Source organism: Ananas comosus, linkage group 11 (assembly GCF_001540865.1).
Source record: "Ananas comosus cultivar F153 linkage group 11, ASM154086v1, whole genome shotgun sequence".
NCBI lineage: Eukaryota > Viridiplantae > Streptophyta > Magnoliopsida > Poales > Bromeliaceae > Ananas > Ananas comosus.
The window spans coordinates 160,390-176,655 of record NC_033631.1 but is presented as its reverse complement, the minus strand read 5'-3'; the positions used below and the strand labels follow the sequence as shown (position 1 = coordinate 176,655).

General features: G+C 34.1%; 1 protein-coding gene across 1 annotated transcript; it reads right to left on the bottom strand.

The window, feature by feature from the left end:
- On the bottom strand, positions 406-3,682 carry LOC109717511 (probable high-affinity nitrate transporter 2.4). The gene is made up of 4 exons (XM_020243349.1): positions 3,233-3,682; positions 2,964-3,130; positions 2,495-2,860; positions 406-846 (listed from the first exon to the last, which is right to left on the bottom strand). Exons 1-4 carry the CDS (start codon positions 3,680-3,682, stop codon positions 579-581), a joined length of 1,251 nt encoding a protein of 416 aa, XP_020098938.1. The 3' UTR covers positions 406-578.

Sequence of the window (16,266 nt, the reverse complement as noted above, 5' to 3'; positions counted from 1 at the left end):
GATAGGAGGCGAAGTGCATATTTTTTATTTTACAAAGGGACAGAGTGTAGGTTTTTAAATGACACGGGGAAGAGTGAAAAATTACGTTTTGACAGAAAAATTTGCTATAATTTAGCCTTATAATAAATTAAAAATTGAAAACTAAACTGTCACATGCTCATACTTTGAGGACCAAAATTAAAAGGTAATTTACCCTTATAGCTAATTTGGCCAATTTTATTTATTTATTTATTTTTTGAGAGATAGGTAGCACGCTACCCGCTTCGTTTATTTTATTTTAAAATAAACTTAGCTGAAAATGTGAATCAACTAGAATTCGAACTTGGGTCTCGGATTCCAACCACCAAGCCCTTTGCCACTTGCTCCAGGGATGGTCGGTAATTTGACCAAAGTTAATGCTACCAATCAAGTGTGAATCCTCCATATATATATATAAGCAATACATATTACACATGCCAATGCAACTACAATAAGCTAATGATCTATATATATACACATATTTGGGACACAACACAAGAATGGCACACACATGTACAAATAAAACAATGAAAATGAAAACTACAACTATCTTATACTTGTTATTTGAGCAGCAGCAGGTATTCATCTGCCACACCATAATCGCCGTCGCGGGCCGCAGAAGACGACGAGTGCGGCCCGCAGAACATTCCTCCGGATTCGGGGAAGCGGATGAGGGCGATCGGAAGAGTACAGACGACGATCATGGCGCCCATGCTGGAAATGCCGGTCTCGATCGCGTACTTTGATCCCGAGAAGAAGAGCAGCTGCATCGTCATCGCGCCAACCACCCCGCCGCTCCCCGTCATCCCGGAAATCACTCCCATTGACCTGCAGGGATTTGTTTGAGAGCTTCTGACTAGAAGATCATGCATAAAGACGGTAAAATTTGTGGATCGTAGACACTAAATAACTATCCCAAAAGTACATTTTCATAGAAAGGGCATCTCAGTCACAGCGCTATGAATTTCGAGCTGACTCAATCTATCTGAACTTTAGATTTATTATTAGGTTTGCAGTCCCACTAAATTAATTGGGCTCACCCAGCAATTATTACAGGATAAAGTTGAACCTATTTTTAGTCAATAATAAATAGCCAATAAACTTGTTGTTGGCCCGGTCCAAAATTGATGTAGGTTTATGATTAGTCGACCGGCTTATGGGAATTTAAACTCGTTAAATGTCAAAAATGGGGAATTGAATCTACGACCTCACAGAATAAAAGTGTTTAGAATAGGCTATAATACTATGTTACCCAAAAGATAAATTTAGTCAGAAACGGACCCAAAAATATATATTAACACTGTAAAGACCTATTTGGATTGTGATCCTAGGACTCCTCCCGTTCAAAAACTGTTTTTCTTTACTTTTCTTATCACTTTTTTTTTTTAATACTCAAAACCAAAAAAGGATTATTAAACTCTATAAATCCTTGGATGAGGAGTTGTAGAGATTACAATTCGTTTCTAGTCGTTGGAATTACCATTTCTTTTAATATTTAATCTATTATAATTTTTATATGTATTACTAAATTTTGGGCTGAGCTGTGTCAAGTGAAGAAATCGAAAGTCCAGGATCCGACCCGAACCGGGCAAGTATTTCCTAACGGGTCTCCATTTTTAAAGCCCGGCCCGGCCCGGCCCGGCCCGGTGAATTAAGCCGGGATTGATCTTATTTACGAAAAATTATAGCTTTTTTAAAAGTGTTGTTCAAGGAGAACCGCTAAAAATCTGAATAAGTGCTCCAGTAGTAATTTGATAAAAGAGTTATTATTTTGAGGTTTGAAACTTAAATTTGTCTGTTTATGTCATTTTCAAATTAAAGTTTAATTAAAACTATTTACTCATGAATATTCTTATTTGCACAGCAAGAGAAGCTGTTTTAGCCACCGTTTGGTTCTGGGTTAAGTAAAAACTTGTTATTCCCGGAACAGTTAAATTCAGAGTTAAGGTGGGGTTAGAGTAATTTTGTGTTTAGTTGGAATAGGTGGGATAAGAAGGATAGTGGATAAAATAGTGTTTTGTTTGATTGGAGTAGTGGGGTGGGATGAAGTTAGCTAACCCCACCCCCCAAATTGGGTGTTTGGGAATAACTTCGGGTTAAAAGGTTATTCCACCCCTTAATTCCGAACCAAACGGTGCTTAGAGATTAGGACAAATTAATGATACTGGTTACTAAAGTGGTTGAGGATTAAAAAAGAGAAAAACATCAAATTCATTAGCTTATTTACAATATAATTTGTGTATCTTAGAGCGCGCCTATATGTAGGTCACATAATCACGACATATTCACCGATTCAACAACCTGAACAGGCTCACCGAATAAGCAAGCAAGCAAGATGTGAGCTTCCCTAGCCCAACGGCTATAGTCAATTTAGCGAGCCTATTCAAATTAACCATCCAATTTAAACCCTAAACAAATCATGTTAGTAGTCTTAGCGGATTCAAATTGAGTTCGGGTCGAGTTCAGCTTTATATACCTCTTGGAGACGAAGGGAACGATTCCGAAAGTGAGGCCGGAGGCCGCCTGGACAAAGAGTGCAAACACCACCATCACCGCCACCGTCGGCGCCACCGACGACGACGACCACCGCCCCATCCTCCCGAGCAAAATGCAAAGCATTCCGGCCACCGTCTGCGCCGCCCACAGCCCCCACAGCCTCCCCCTCATTCCGAACCGCCTCCCGAGCTCGTCCGACGCCATACCACCCGCCGGCCGCGCCACCACGTTCATAGCCCCGAAAAACGCCGCCGCCGCACCCGCCGAATCCATATCCAGCCCGAACTTTTCGTAAAAGTATCGCGCCGCTATGTTCTCCATTATCAGCTCCGCGCCATAGCAATACCTATTAAATATATATATATATATATAAATATTAAAGATACCGTTCTCTTATTTTTATTTTTTGAAAAATTAATTATTATCTTGCATTTCGTGCCTCTACGTACCCGTACGTGAGTGCCAGCACCCACCCCCGGTAGTTCCCCACCCCATCCTCCAGAACCTCCCAGAAGCTTCCAGAACCTTCCAACTCCTTCTTGTTGTTCTTCTTGTTCTTGTTTCCGGGGACGTCGTCGTCGTCTGCGAGGAAGACGACGGCGAGGGCGGTGGCCACCTGCGCCGATAAATATAAATTATTAAAAACATCATTCTTTAACGACTTGACTTAAGTTTGTATGATATTCGAACATAAGTTTTTTATTTACAAGGGACCGACCTGGAGCGCGGCGGGGACGACAAAGGCGAGGCGCCATGCGGCGTCGGTGGTGAAGCCGAGGGGACCTCGCAGCAGCTCGAATGCGCGGGGCATGACGAGCTGGGCTGCGGCGGCGCCGGCGTTGGCCCAGCCGGCGGCGAGGGCGGCGGCGGCGCCGACGACTCGGGGCGCGAAGATGGCGGCGACCCAGTCCTGGTTGGCGACGAAGGCGGCGAGGGAGACGCCGGAGACGGCGCGGAGAGCAATGTAATCGGCCGGGGAGGCGGCGACGGCGGCGATGAAGGGGAGGGGGAGGGCGGAGAGGAGGGAGACGGCGGCGAGGACGAGGCGGGAGGGGAGGAGGTGGCAGGCGGGGCCGAGGAGGAGACGGGAGAGGAGGGCGGAGAGGAGGGAGGCGGAGGAGGCGGCGGAGAGGTGGCAGGGGAGGATGNTCCGCCTCCGTCTGATCATCGTCCCGCAGAACCATGGCCTCCTGGCAAGTAGAAGTTAATGCAAAACAGTAGTTGCTGCTGAGCGACGGTGCTATGTTTTAGAATGCTAGCAATTTATACTAAACTTGAAGCAAGTTACTACAATCATTTATAAAGCAGAAATAGTAGTTCTGCTTATTAAATGTTGGTTAAATTATATAAAATAATAATTATTTTTTAAAAACTTTAAAAAGTTTTTTTTGTCTGGACTTGATTTTTTTTTTTAATAAACTCAATTATGTTAATATTATATTAAATTATGTAAAATAATTATTATATTTTAAAATTTATATGAAAAATGGTTTTTTTATATTTAACAATGTTATATATATTCCAGACTCGTTTTTCATATTAGGTTAATATTTTAGGTATTATAGTATTAGAACCAATTCTTAATGTTAATATATATATATATATATATATATATATATAGAGAGGAGACGAGAGAAAAGAGAGAGAGGAGAAGAGAGAGAGAGCTAGGCGGTACTATATCGACAACGGAGCCTCCGTGCTACCAAGTTTTTTATGATGATGCGGCTTTCAAATCGGACGATCGCTCCGTTACACTTGATCTACACTATTGAATATTTTGGAAACTCAATTTCATAATTTTTCACATCATTTGGCTAGTGATAAAAGGTTCCCAAATTAACATTTTAAGTGATAGATATGATTGCGGTTTTAGTTCAACGGTTAAGGTATCCCAAATAAATGAAAATTTAATAAAAAATTCTACTTAAACATAAAATAGCAAGAACCAATACTTCCCGATTGAAATTTGAATTCTTAATCATTATTTTTATGAGATTTTTATTCAGCCGTTCTTTAGACTATTCGTTTGATTGTAAATGGACGCCGAAAATTAATGAAATTTAGTTTCCAATTACTTTCAATAGTGTAGATCAAAGTCTAAGGACCGACGTCGATTTAGAAGCCGCATTCATTTGAAAACAACTGGTAGCACGAAGGCCTCCTGTGCTACCGGATAGTCACTACAACAAATAGGGTTATAGGGACACATGTTTTGACACGTTTTGAGTAATGTCGCCATTACGCTAAAACTTAAAAAAACAATCTAGCTAATGCCTAAATATAAAGCAATCCAGCCACCAAAAATCAAAATAATTATCTACCAGCCCACCCACTTTGCCCGATTACAATAGGAAAAAAAAAAAAAAAAAATCAATTACCCATCTTTCTCTCTTTACTCAATCCATGAAATTCATACGATCAAGAGCCTTTCCTCGTCGTCCTCGCTCCGCCACCTGCAGCCAAGCGAGATAGAGTTCGAACGTTTCTAACTGCTTAAATAAGTGTTGGTAAATTAGCAGCAAACTCTTTTTAGGTTAATAGCGACATTTTTAATTTGTTCACTATATACCTAGGCGACCCCTACATATAGCACACAGCTTTTTAAAAGTGTCGGTAAATTTTAGCTAGACAGCACTTTTTACATGTTACCTACATTTAAAAGTGTCGCTATATGACCTTTTTGTTGTAGTGAGTATATCAGCCTAGCTTCTTATATATAAATCATATAAGTATATTATATATATAGAGTAGCTTTAGAAATACTATACGATAGCAAACGGGCTCGTTGCACCCCATTTGTTTTTCGATGATGGATGCATCCAAATCGACGATCGGACACCGTTGGAACTTGATCTATACACTTGAAGTGTTAGAATCAAGATTTCAAATCTTTCGACATTATTGCGCTAATGATCAAGATTTAAAATTTGTAATTTTAATGGTGATATGAGGTGTTTTCTCGTTAAAGCGTAAAGATATCCAAATCAATTGAATTTTTGTTAGAAAATTCTTTAAACTATTTAAAACAAGATCTATACTCTTGATCTTGATTACAAGATTCCTATCATCATTTTTTAAAGAATATTCATTTTCAGCCGTTCATTTTTGTGTCCACTCGATGGATAAGAGAACAATATCGAAAATGTATGAAATTTGATTTCTAAACACTTCAAGTGGTATAGATCATGTTCAACGGTGCCGATCGTCAATTTGGAGGCTCCATCATCGAAAACAAATGGGTGGCAACGGAGCCCGTTTGCTATCGATAGTATTCTAGCTCAACTCTATATATATATATATATAATTGAGCTCCTATGCTTTTAAAAGTACCAAGTCATTGGTGCTTATAAGTTTTTGGCTCTTGGATTAAAGGATGTGCGGTTAGGATGATGTGGGCCCCCTAGGGTTGAGTGGGTGATTGGTTTAATAGTATAATCTAACGGGTAAATATGATCAAAGCCAGAGATCTAACGGTAAAATATTTACAAGCATCAAGTGCTTGGTACTTTTAAAAGCACCATAGCCGGACTCTATATATATATATATATATATATATATATATATATATATATATATATATATATATATATATATATATATTTCTTGCATATTTTCTACTTGATCAATTTTTTGAGTAATATAGTATCAGAACTAATTTTAAAACTTTTTATTTTACGAGATTATATGCAGGCTAAAATTTTCGCATTATGTAATAAGTTAAATTTTGATCTTTTATTGGATCTATCAATTTTGTAAGTTTGTTATATTCATCATACACGATATTTAACAGGTTAAATTGATTCCCGAATTATACAATAGGTTAAATTCTCATCTCCTATTTCTTATTTTTTTTTTTTTTTGAAAAATAAATAGCACGCTACCCGCATCGTTTATTTCATTTAGAAATAAACTTAGCTGGAAATATGAATCAACTAGGATTCGAACTTGGGACCTCGGATACCAACCATCAAGCCCTTTGCCACGTACTCTAGGAACAATAGCGAAACTTTATACAATAAGTTAAATTCTCATCTCCTATTTCATATTTAAATTTTATACACTTTTTATATTCATCATGCATAATAGCGAAAGTGTTAATAAAAATTTATGGTTCATTTCATCTGAGCTCCATATTTTAAAAATTATTGTATATATATACCAACACATTAATAATTTTTTTAAAAGAAAATCTTGAGTATATATACATTCACACCTCTCTATAAATAAAATTAATGAGTGGGTACCCACAACTCCACAAGGGTTAACAAAAACACTTCCCTATCCCACATAGGTATGGAATCTAGAGGGGTGCAAATTGCAAATTATTAAGGAAGGGGAGAAAAGGAAGAGCCATGCTAGCCACAATAATTTGGTGGTTGTAGTTGCTTGGTTTTTGGCAGGGGCCTAAACTCAACTATGGAATTTGTTCCCTAGACTAGGTTTACCAGGTCAGCAAAAAAATCAGCATGTAGTTTTAAACCCTAGTAAAAGTTCTACGGTACAAATAAACATATGGTCCGCTTTAAAATATATAAATACAGTAGTATCAAATGAGTCTCGATTGTGATTCGTTCTCCTCCAAGACCCGACCCACTTCAGCCTCTGCCACAAGGTGCTGACTTCTTTAAATCAATAATTTTATAAATAGTATCAGCGCAAATCATGAGTACTCATGAGTTCGATTAGTGGTCGTTACATGGAATGTCATTTCTATGATCGGAAGTTTAATTTTTTACTTTTACATTCAAAAATTGGATTTGTGCCCCACCTCCACAAGAGTTAAAATTTAATTTTCGAACCAGTTTGGTTCAAAGTATTTTTTAAAATTTTTGAGAATTCGATGTGGTAGGGATTTATCATTCCCATGACATATTCTAATCCCACAAAACATAAAAATTTATATCCTTTTAAAATTTGAGATTTTTCATTTATTTGGTATAAAATGGTATATAATATCAGTTATATTAAATAATATAAGAGATATACTATAGTAAACTTATTAATATACTATACCAAAATACGAAAATAATATACTCCTAGCTAGATATTCGAAGATACGAACTAAACAAGAATATTACTAGAACTTAGGAGTTCAACTACTGTACTTCTACGAGTATAAGTTTTTTTTTTACTTATAAATTTTCGATCGTTAGATTTATTCCTTTGATCATTTTCATTCGTTAGATTATACTATTCAACCAACCATCCACTTAATTCCATAGAACCACTATTATTATAATCGGAGACCATTATCATTCTACCCACACATATTTTCATCCAATGGTCAAAAATTTAAAAATATAAAAAGACTTATACTCATAAAAGCATAGTAGCCTTAGCTTAGAATTTAGTTCTAGAAAATAATTTGTGAAATATATTAATTTTGTTGTGAAAGTTTTAAATAGTATGAATGAACCATGGACCTGGTGCAGCGAGCAGTTTCCCCGGACCGCCGCGTCGCACGTTTTCTGAGGAGGAGAGGGGGGGTTTGGTGTACGCGACTCTCGTGGCTCCAGCTGGGCATGCACGTAAGATTCAGAGGGGCTACAGTACACACTATCAATGGAGACTCACACTCACGCTCACAGGAGTGGGCCCTACACCAACACTTTGTTGATTTTGAGCCCTTTGTTCACTAGGCAAATGATATTATAAAATTATAAAATTTATTTTCTAGATATTTCAAATACTCTAGATCAAGTTTAACGGAGTCGATCGACGATTCGAAAGTTGCAACATTAAAAACGAGCTGAAAGCACGAAAAACTCCGTGCTTCCGATAGCATAGTAGCCTCACTCTATATATATATATATATATTGTTTTAATGCGCAAATGAATTATGAGGGAATGCCACGTGGCTAGCTCAGGGCCGTGTGATGAGGAGGCCTCTCCCGCGGCCGGGGAGGCGCGCGCGCGCTCGAATCCCCGCGTCGCAGATTAATTTTGGCTTTAGATTTCGCCACATGCTTGGCCTCAGTAGCCAACTTATTTTAGGCTCTGTTTGGCCCTGCGATGCGGCGGCATGGCAGTTTAGCAGCTACTTATTAGGACTCATTATTAGCAAAATTATAACCTAATTTACACCTTCTTTATAGCCCAATTTGTTTCGATTCATTCTTTTTTTAACCTATCTAGTCTCATCTAACTTTTACAAACATAGCTGTACTGAATTCGTATCACATTCTGGTAAAACTTTAGTGCTTAGCATGTATCAAGAGAATATATTAAAAATACTAGTCTCATATTAAATACATATCAGAATACTTTAGCAATTCCAAAAGAAGTCCTAAACATGCAGAAAATAATTTTAGAACGACTAAAAACTATTTACTGATCAATAAAACTATAACTCTTTTCCCTTCGTACTTGGATAAGTGGCTCTACTAACTTTTGTTATTTGCTTCTTCATTGGTGATTTCCATTGTAATTTTATTGTGTTTAGGGTTGAGAAAAATAAAACAAGATAATTTTATTGTGTTGAGGGAAAAAAAAAAAAAGAAAAAGAAAAAGAAAATGAAAGCACTTGGATTTTTATTAGAATCAAAGTACAAAAAAGAGAGGTCATGGTGTATTTGACAACATGATGGCATAGTAGGCCTTTGGCCCCTTTAGGCCCATTTGGTATCAAGTGTTGTCTAAAACTAATTGATAAAAAAAAAAAATGCTTATGCATTTTTGGTAAGACAACATAAATTATATTATATTCGATTTACTGCAATCTACACGACATGATAATTTTTCTATGAAAACAGATGAAATGTTCTCCCTCAACACTTTCTTATCATCTCAAACACACTCTCTCTACAATTCTAAACGAAGTCGTTTTGACTATAGCAGCAGTCGATAAATAATCAAATTACTTGCTTAGAAAATAGATATTTTTGGGCCACCAAATAAAAGAAAATATATAGCCGCAATAGTTACGAGTTACGACCCCACAAAATCGAATAAAGGTTGCAGTTGTAACTGCGTGCATCTTCAACTATACTTTGTTTCCCATTATATTCAACCAAGCAGCCCTTAAGTGAGTTGGTTGTTCAGTTTCTTTCGGCTTGAGCTTTTAGTAATACCAATCCGCTCTTCCATTAATTAATTTTGTGATGCAGCCAATTTAGCATTAGAATTTTTGAAAAGTTATAATTTAATTAAGTTGGCCAGAAAATTTCGTTGTATATACGAAAAATTTATTAAACAACTATACTTTTTCACTCGAGTGTCCGTTTTCAGCGTGCAATCATAATTTGAAATCTACCTTTTAAGATCTATATGTATCTTTTTTTTTCTATTCTTGTACTTCTTCCCTCTCAACGCGGCTTAGACTTACGTCATTTTGCCGATGGAGACATGCAGAACATCCAATTTTTTTATTTCCTTGGTTGGCCTGACCCCAAAAAAAAAAAAAAAAAATAAAAAAAATTTCCTTTTTGTGCTCTTAGTAGAATATAGTGTTCCTACATTGGCCTTTTGTTTCCAAAAAAAAAAAAAAAAAAAAAAAAATCATTTTTTTCTTTAAAAAAATTTAAAAAAGAATTTCTCTCATATGATCCACCCCCACCTGACTATTTGGGTCGGACTCGACCCAAAATCCGGCCCAGTACAGCCCAAATTTCCTCATGTGTAGTAGGCTACAATAAATGAGCCCTAATTCATCACCATCTTATATCTTAACCTTTTCCATTGGCTTAATTACATTTTACTTTATTGTACTTTAGTATTATTTATAATTATTATATTATACTATTTTCTTTTTTTTTTTTCAATAACACAATTGTTTACTATATACTAAGTTTATTTTTATTTGCTACTCTATTTATATACAGAATAATTGCTTATATACCCTTCAAAACTTTGAAAATATCTAATTTATCCCTACATCAAATTTACCCCTACTTTTTTTTTTTTTCCAATATACTCGCCACATGTTCCTCCGTTATTCAAAAATACTCCCGCAGTTACTAAACATTAACTTATCTCGGATTAAACATGAGTTAAATGTCTATCAGAGTTAAAAAAAAAAAATCAGAATACTTATTTTACCCTTAACTTAAGGGCAAATAAGAAAATTGGTGATGGTAGAAGGATAAAGTTGAAAATATCAAAAATCAAAATACTTCTTTTGTCCCTGACTTAAGGACAAAACTAAGAAAAGTTGGCGATGTTAAAAGGGTATATTTGAAAGAAAAAAATAGTAATTTCATAGTGATAATGACTATTGCTAACCGTTCACTAGCAAAATTTAACTTTAAAGGTATATATTTGAAATAATTTGGAAGGAACGTAAATAGGATATTTTTAAGATTAGCATTCTAAAATGAGTAAATCAAAAAATCGAAAACATTTCAGGGTTATATAAGCAATTTTTTTTTATTCTAAAGACATCAGGAAATTATTATTTTTTCGCCAATCTTCACATTAATGTCAACAAATCTATCATTTTAAACAAAATCTAACAACTTTTATAAGACACACTTATTAGATAATAGTAAGAAAATAGCAAAATAAATTTTCAAGAAAGATTCATTAATTCTACATAATGATAATTTGATGTGTTGGGGAAAAGATTTTTTATTTGTTATTACAATTGGTTAGCTTACAATGCATCTCACTAATTGACAAATGACAATTTGTTCAAAAAAATAATTCAGAATTAATTTTTTTTTTAAGTCTTTGTTTTTTCTTGTTAGCCGCAAACCTTGAATGAAAAGATTAATTGTAAGCAATCAACTTATATTCTACAAGTTTTTAATGTACAATATTTTATTTAAAAAAAATAAAAACTAAATACAGTACCAAAGGAGACCTTAGTACGTAGTGTCTTTTGGGAAACAAAAAAAAAAAAAAAACGTAGGAAATGAAAATCTTTCTAAAGTACACTGTAATGAAGTGTGATTAGGGTTTTATGTTTTGTTTTTTCATTCTTATTTTTATATTTTTTGCATCCTCATGTTGCTAAAACTTCATCTCTTAACTCATTCTCATTATTAATCCAAACCTGATCAACATAATCTCGACCGAATCTATTAGAATAATCGTAGTCAAACCTTTTACATGCATGCTAAGAATTGATTAGAGCTCTATTAATATTATTATTTTAAAAATCAGGTCAACCGGCGATCCCAAAATATTATTGGTCAAATATCACTGATTCAACCATCGAATCGACCACTAATTGAACCAATGACTTCAACGTAACATCATAAATATTTAATTATTATTTTTAATTTTATTATGTAAAATTATATAATACTTAATTATAAAATAATGATTTGTAGAACGAATTAAATAGGTATAAATTTTCATGTTTCACACCTCATAAAACTAGCCTATATTAGTAGAAAATAAAGTCACCTAAGTTGATTTTAAACCGTCGAATTTTAGTATGATTAAAAAAATTCGACGGCTGGTTCATTAGCTTGATAGTCGAACCATCAGGTCGAATGGTTCAAAGTGATTTTTAACTTATCCAGTTCAAAAAATTGAATCAAATCGCTTTATAGATTGCGTCACGGGCGGCTCAGTCGAACTGGCTGGTTCGATATAATTTTTTCAAATAATTGATTAGGACCTGCAAGTACACTTCCTTATCACCCTTAGTATCTTAGTTTTTGAAGATTTTGGGGGAGATATATATATTTTTTTTATTTGTTTGGCATGTTTTACAGATATTTCACTCATATGATATACAAAAGTAGAGAGAGATACATAAATGGTGGAATAAACAATTGGGCCCAACCTCACATGTAGAGATGCAAATAGATCCAAGTTGGTAGAGTTCCCGCTCCGATACGTTCCGAATGGGACTGTAACTCTGTAAATGGGAACAAGAAATATAAAAAAAATATAATCCGTTCCGAATCCGTCCCGAACTGCCAAGTAAATGGAGCGGCAGGCAAGAGACACTTTTCTTCCTTCAATTCGTCTTGATCCGTCAAAAATCCGCCAAAAATTTGCTCCCGCTTGATCCGCCCCGAATGGGGCGGTTAGTGAAAGCTAAAAATAAAATAAAAATAATCCGCTCCGAATCCGTCCCATTCCGAAAAGAAATGGAGCAGGAGGTGGGGAACCCTCCCGCCCCCGGATCCGCCCGATTGCATCCCTACTCATATGCTACTCTAATAGAGAGCATATCACTTGTTAAGATTATTATTAGAATGGGCAATTGTTTATATACCCTAAAACGTTTTTAATTTTCTGATTTATCTAAAAAGGCTAATATTATAAATACTATTTTTATGTTTCAACCTATTTTAAATATATTTCTAGAGTTAAATTCTGTTAAACTATTAGCAATAATTATTATCTCAATGAAATTACTATTTTACCTTTTTAAATATATTCTTCTACTATCACCAACTTTTCTTATTTGCCCTTAAGTTAGGGACACAAAAAATATTTAAATTTTTTGTGTTTTTAAATATACCATTCCGCTATCACCAACATTTCTTATTTGCTGATAAGAGCGAAAGAAGCATTTTGATTTTTTTTTTTTTTAACTCTGCTAGATATTTAGTTTACGTTGAACCTAAGTTAACTTAACGAATGATAACTGTAGGAATATTTTGGATTAACGGATAAATATATAAGGAATATATTGAAAAGAAAAAAAATTATGAGTAAATAAAATATTTCTAAAGTTTTGAAAGATAAATAGACAATTATCCCTTTTAGAATCATCAACTACACTTGTTAGCACAGTTGGCTAAGAAGATATTTGCTTCCTCCAAAAAATTATGAAAGAAAAAGTTACTCGAGATTAGTTATTCGATCGATTTGTTTTAAAGAAAGCAAGTTTTTTTTTAAAAAAAAAAATTATACTCTATAAAAAATTAGTGCTTTCATTTTTCTAAAAGAGGAAAAATAAAAAAATAAAACACTAATTTTACATACAATCTAGAAATAAATTTTTTTTAAAAAAAACTATTTTTTCTTGAAACCAATCAAACAGGAAGTACTCAAAAAAATCAAATTAACACCAAACAATTCAAAAAAAAGCTACAACACAATGCGCAAAGAGTTAATAAATAGTGAATATAAGAATATAAACTGAGTCCGTTACTGTATTATTCAAAAGATCAATCTCGTACCAAATTGATTCAAAAAAAGAAGCTGAATATAACATGCTAAAAAGTCTAATCAATCGATGTACCGCGTCCCAGGGACGAAGATGAACTTGGAAGGTCACCCACATGAAGGGTTTGAAGGACAAAAATTAAGGAGACTTATATTAATGTACTAATATTCAAATGTCACCTTTTTTTTTTTCCACACTTTTTTTTTTTATTTTTTCCACACTTGGACCCATAGAAGGGCAACATGTCAAGTGGAAATAGAGCATTACAGCTGGAGAAAAACCCCCCATTGTCACACCTCTTTTATGAAAGCACCAGCTTCTTGATTAAAACTATCAAACAAAGTTTGAAGTTTGAAGTTTGAAGTTTGAAGTTATTACTATGAGATTCTGCAGTCCCAAAAATTTTTAGGGCATGTTCGGTTCACCTAATTTAGATTTGTAAGATCGAAAAAAAATTTATTGATTTCGATAGCCGTCGTTTGTTTTGCAGAAGTTAGAATTTGATTTATACTCAGAAATAGAAATATTATCGAATTCATTTATGGTCCAATTAATTTGGCTCATTCCGAACTAAACTAATCAAAATTACTCTCTCACAAACACCTCTCCCTCCTCTCCCTTCATCACTCCCCTCTCTCTTAATCAAAATCCTCTCTCAAAATTTTGAATTCTTATTCCGATTTTCCTTCCAATAATGAGCCAAACACTTTTGAATAGTCGTCATTCTATTTTCCATTCTAAAACAATTCAATTCTATTTTTTATTCTTAATCCAATCATGAACCAAACATACCCTCAGATTTAAGCTTCTGTTTTGAATGAAAGTTAAAAATGAAATTTTGAAGCCTAAAAGTTGGAGCACTAATTTACTGTCTCTGTTTTATGCTAACAAAAAGCTATTATGAGGATGTCATTATCATGTTATTTTATTTTTTATTTTTTATTTTTTATTTTTTATTGGTACTTTATCAAACAGCCTTTTAGAAAGCTTATAACGGAATCAAGTTCGAATCAACTAGGAGTCGAACTTGGAACCTCGAGTACCAACCACCAAATTCTTTGTCACTTGTTCTAGAGACAGATTAACCAAACCAATAAGTAGACTCAACCTTTTAATCATATATTTTGCTATTCCCTATTAAACTTACCAAAATCCCAAGCAACTAATATCTTTAGTTACAGGCCAACTTGTTAAGATGCTAATAATAATAATAATAATAATAATAATAATAATAAAAATCTAATGAAGTTATTTGCAAATTGCAACACTATAAATAAATTTGACAGATAAGAGTGTGTACTTTGATATTGCAAAAACAACATTTGTTTTTGTGTAGTTGCAAAAGTTGAGCAAGCAAATGAACTTGCTATACTATTTTTTTTTTTAAAGTAAAGTTGATTATTTTATATTTTGCAATAGATAGTTTAAAAGTATTCAAATTGGAAAGGAATTATAATTCTTTTATATTAAATGAAGAATTAGGATAGGAGTTTGGCTAACAAAATTATGATCCTAAAATCATGATTTCATGCCATAATTAATTACCCTTTCCGTTTATAGATAGAGACTTGTATTTTTTTTTTACTAGCGCACCTTAGATTGAGCTCAACTAGTTAGTTTAAAGAATCATTCACTTGAACTTCGACATGATTGTTTTAAAAAATTATAAAAATCTCTATGAACTATCAATTGATTTCAATCGTCATCACCGGATTTCAAATTCTTTTAATTTTGTTAATAATTGGCATTGAAAAAAGAAAATGGATAAAAATGTCAAGAGATATAATTAGCCGTTGGATTTCAGATGCTTAATTAAAAGTGCGTGTGTGTATATAAGAAAGTAGAGTTACTATGCTATTGAAAATATAAAAAAGTTTGTACTTTTTGGCTCTTGGATCAACTCTTTTGACTATTTCTGACCTTTGGATTAATGTTATTACCCTAAACGAACCACTCAACTTTAGAGGAGATAACTATCATCCCGACTGTTCAATTATTGATTTAAGAGCCAAAAAGTCAGAAGTACCAACTCTCTTACGCTTCCGAAACTATAGAAACTCTACACAGTCTAGGGTTTAGGAATTTACTATACTTTTAGAAGTATGAAGGAGATGGTGCTTCCGACTTTTTTGCCCTTGAATTAAGGACTGTATGGTCGAGATGATAGTGGTCCCCCTAGAATTGAGTGGTCTCTCTAAGATAATAATATTAATCCAAAAATCAGAAATGGTCAAAGAAGTTAATCTAAGAATTAAAAGTCGGAAGTAACAAAACTCTTGTACTTCCAAAAGTATAGTAGTTCTACTATATAGATATATATAATATGTTTTAAAGTTCAAGTAACTAAGTATAATAGCTACTAAAGTCCAAGGCAATTTTTTCCCTTAATAAAAAATGACAATAGCACATGGATGTAAGTGCCCATTACCTTCTTATAACCCCTGATGGAGTATCAGGGATTCAGGCCAACAGGGGTAGACGCATTCATAGTTTTAGTAATTAATAATATAAAAAGCAATAGTAAGAGTATGTGGTTTACAAGATTCCCTTATTTAATGGTAGAATCTGCATAAAAAGCTTTTAAAAAAAAACTTTTTTTTAAATTTCCCGTGGAGCTGTTTGGGATCCCGAAGTCAAAATGAGCCTTAGATCTGTTTAAGATTCCAAAGTCAAAGGAAAGC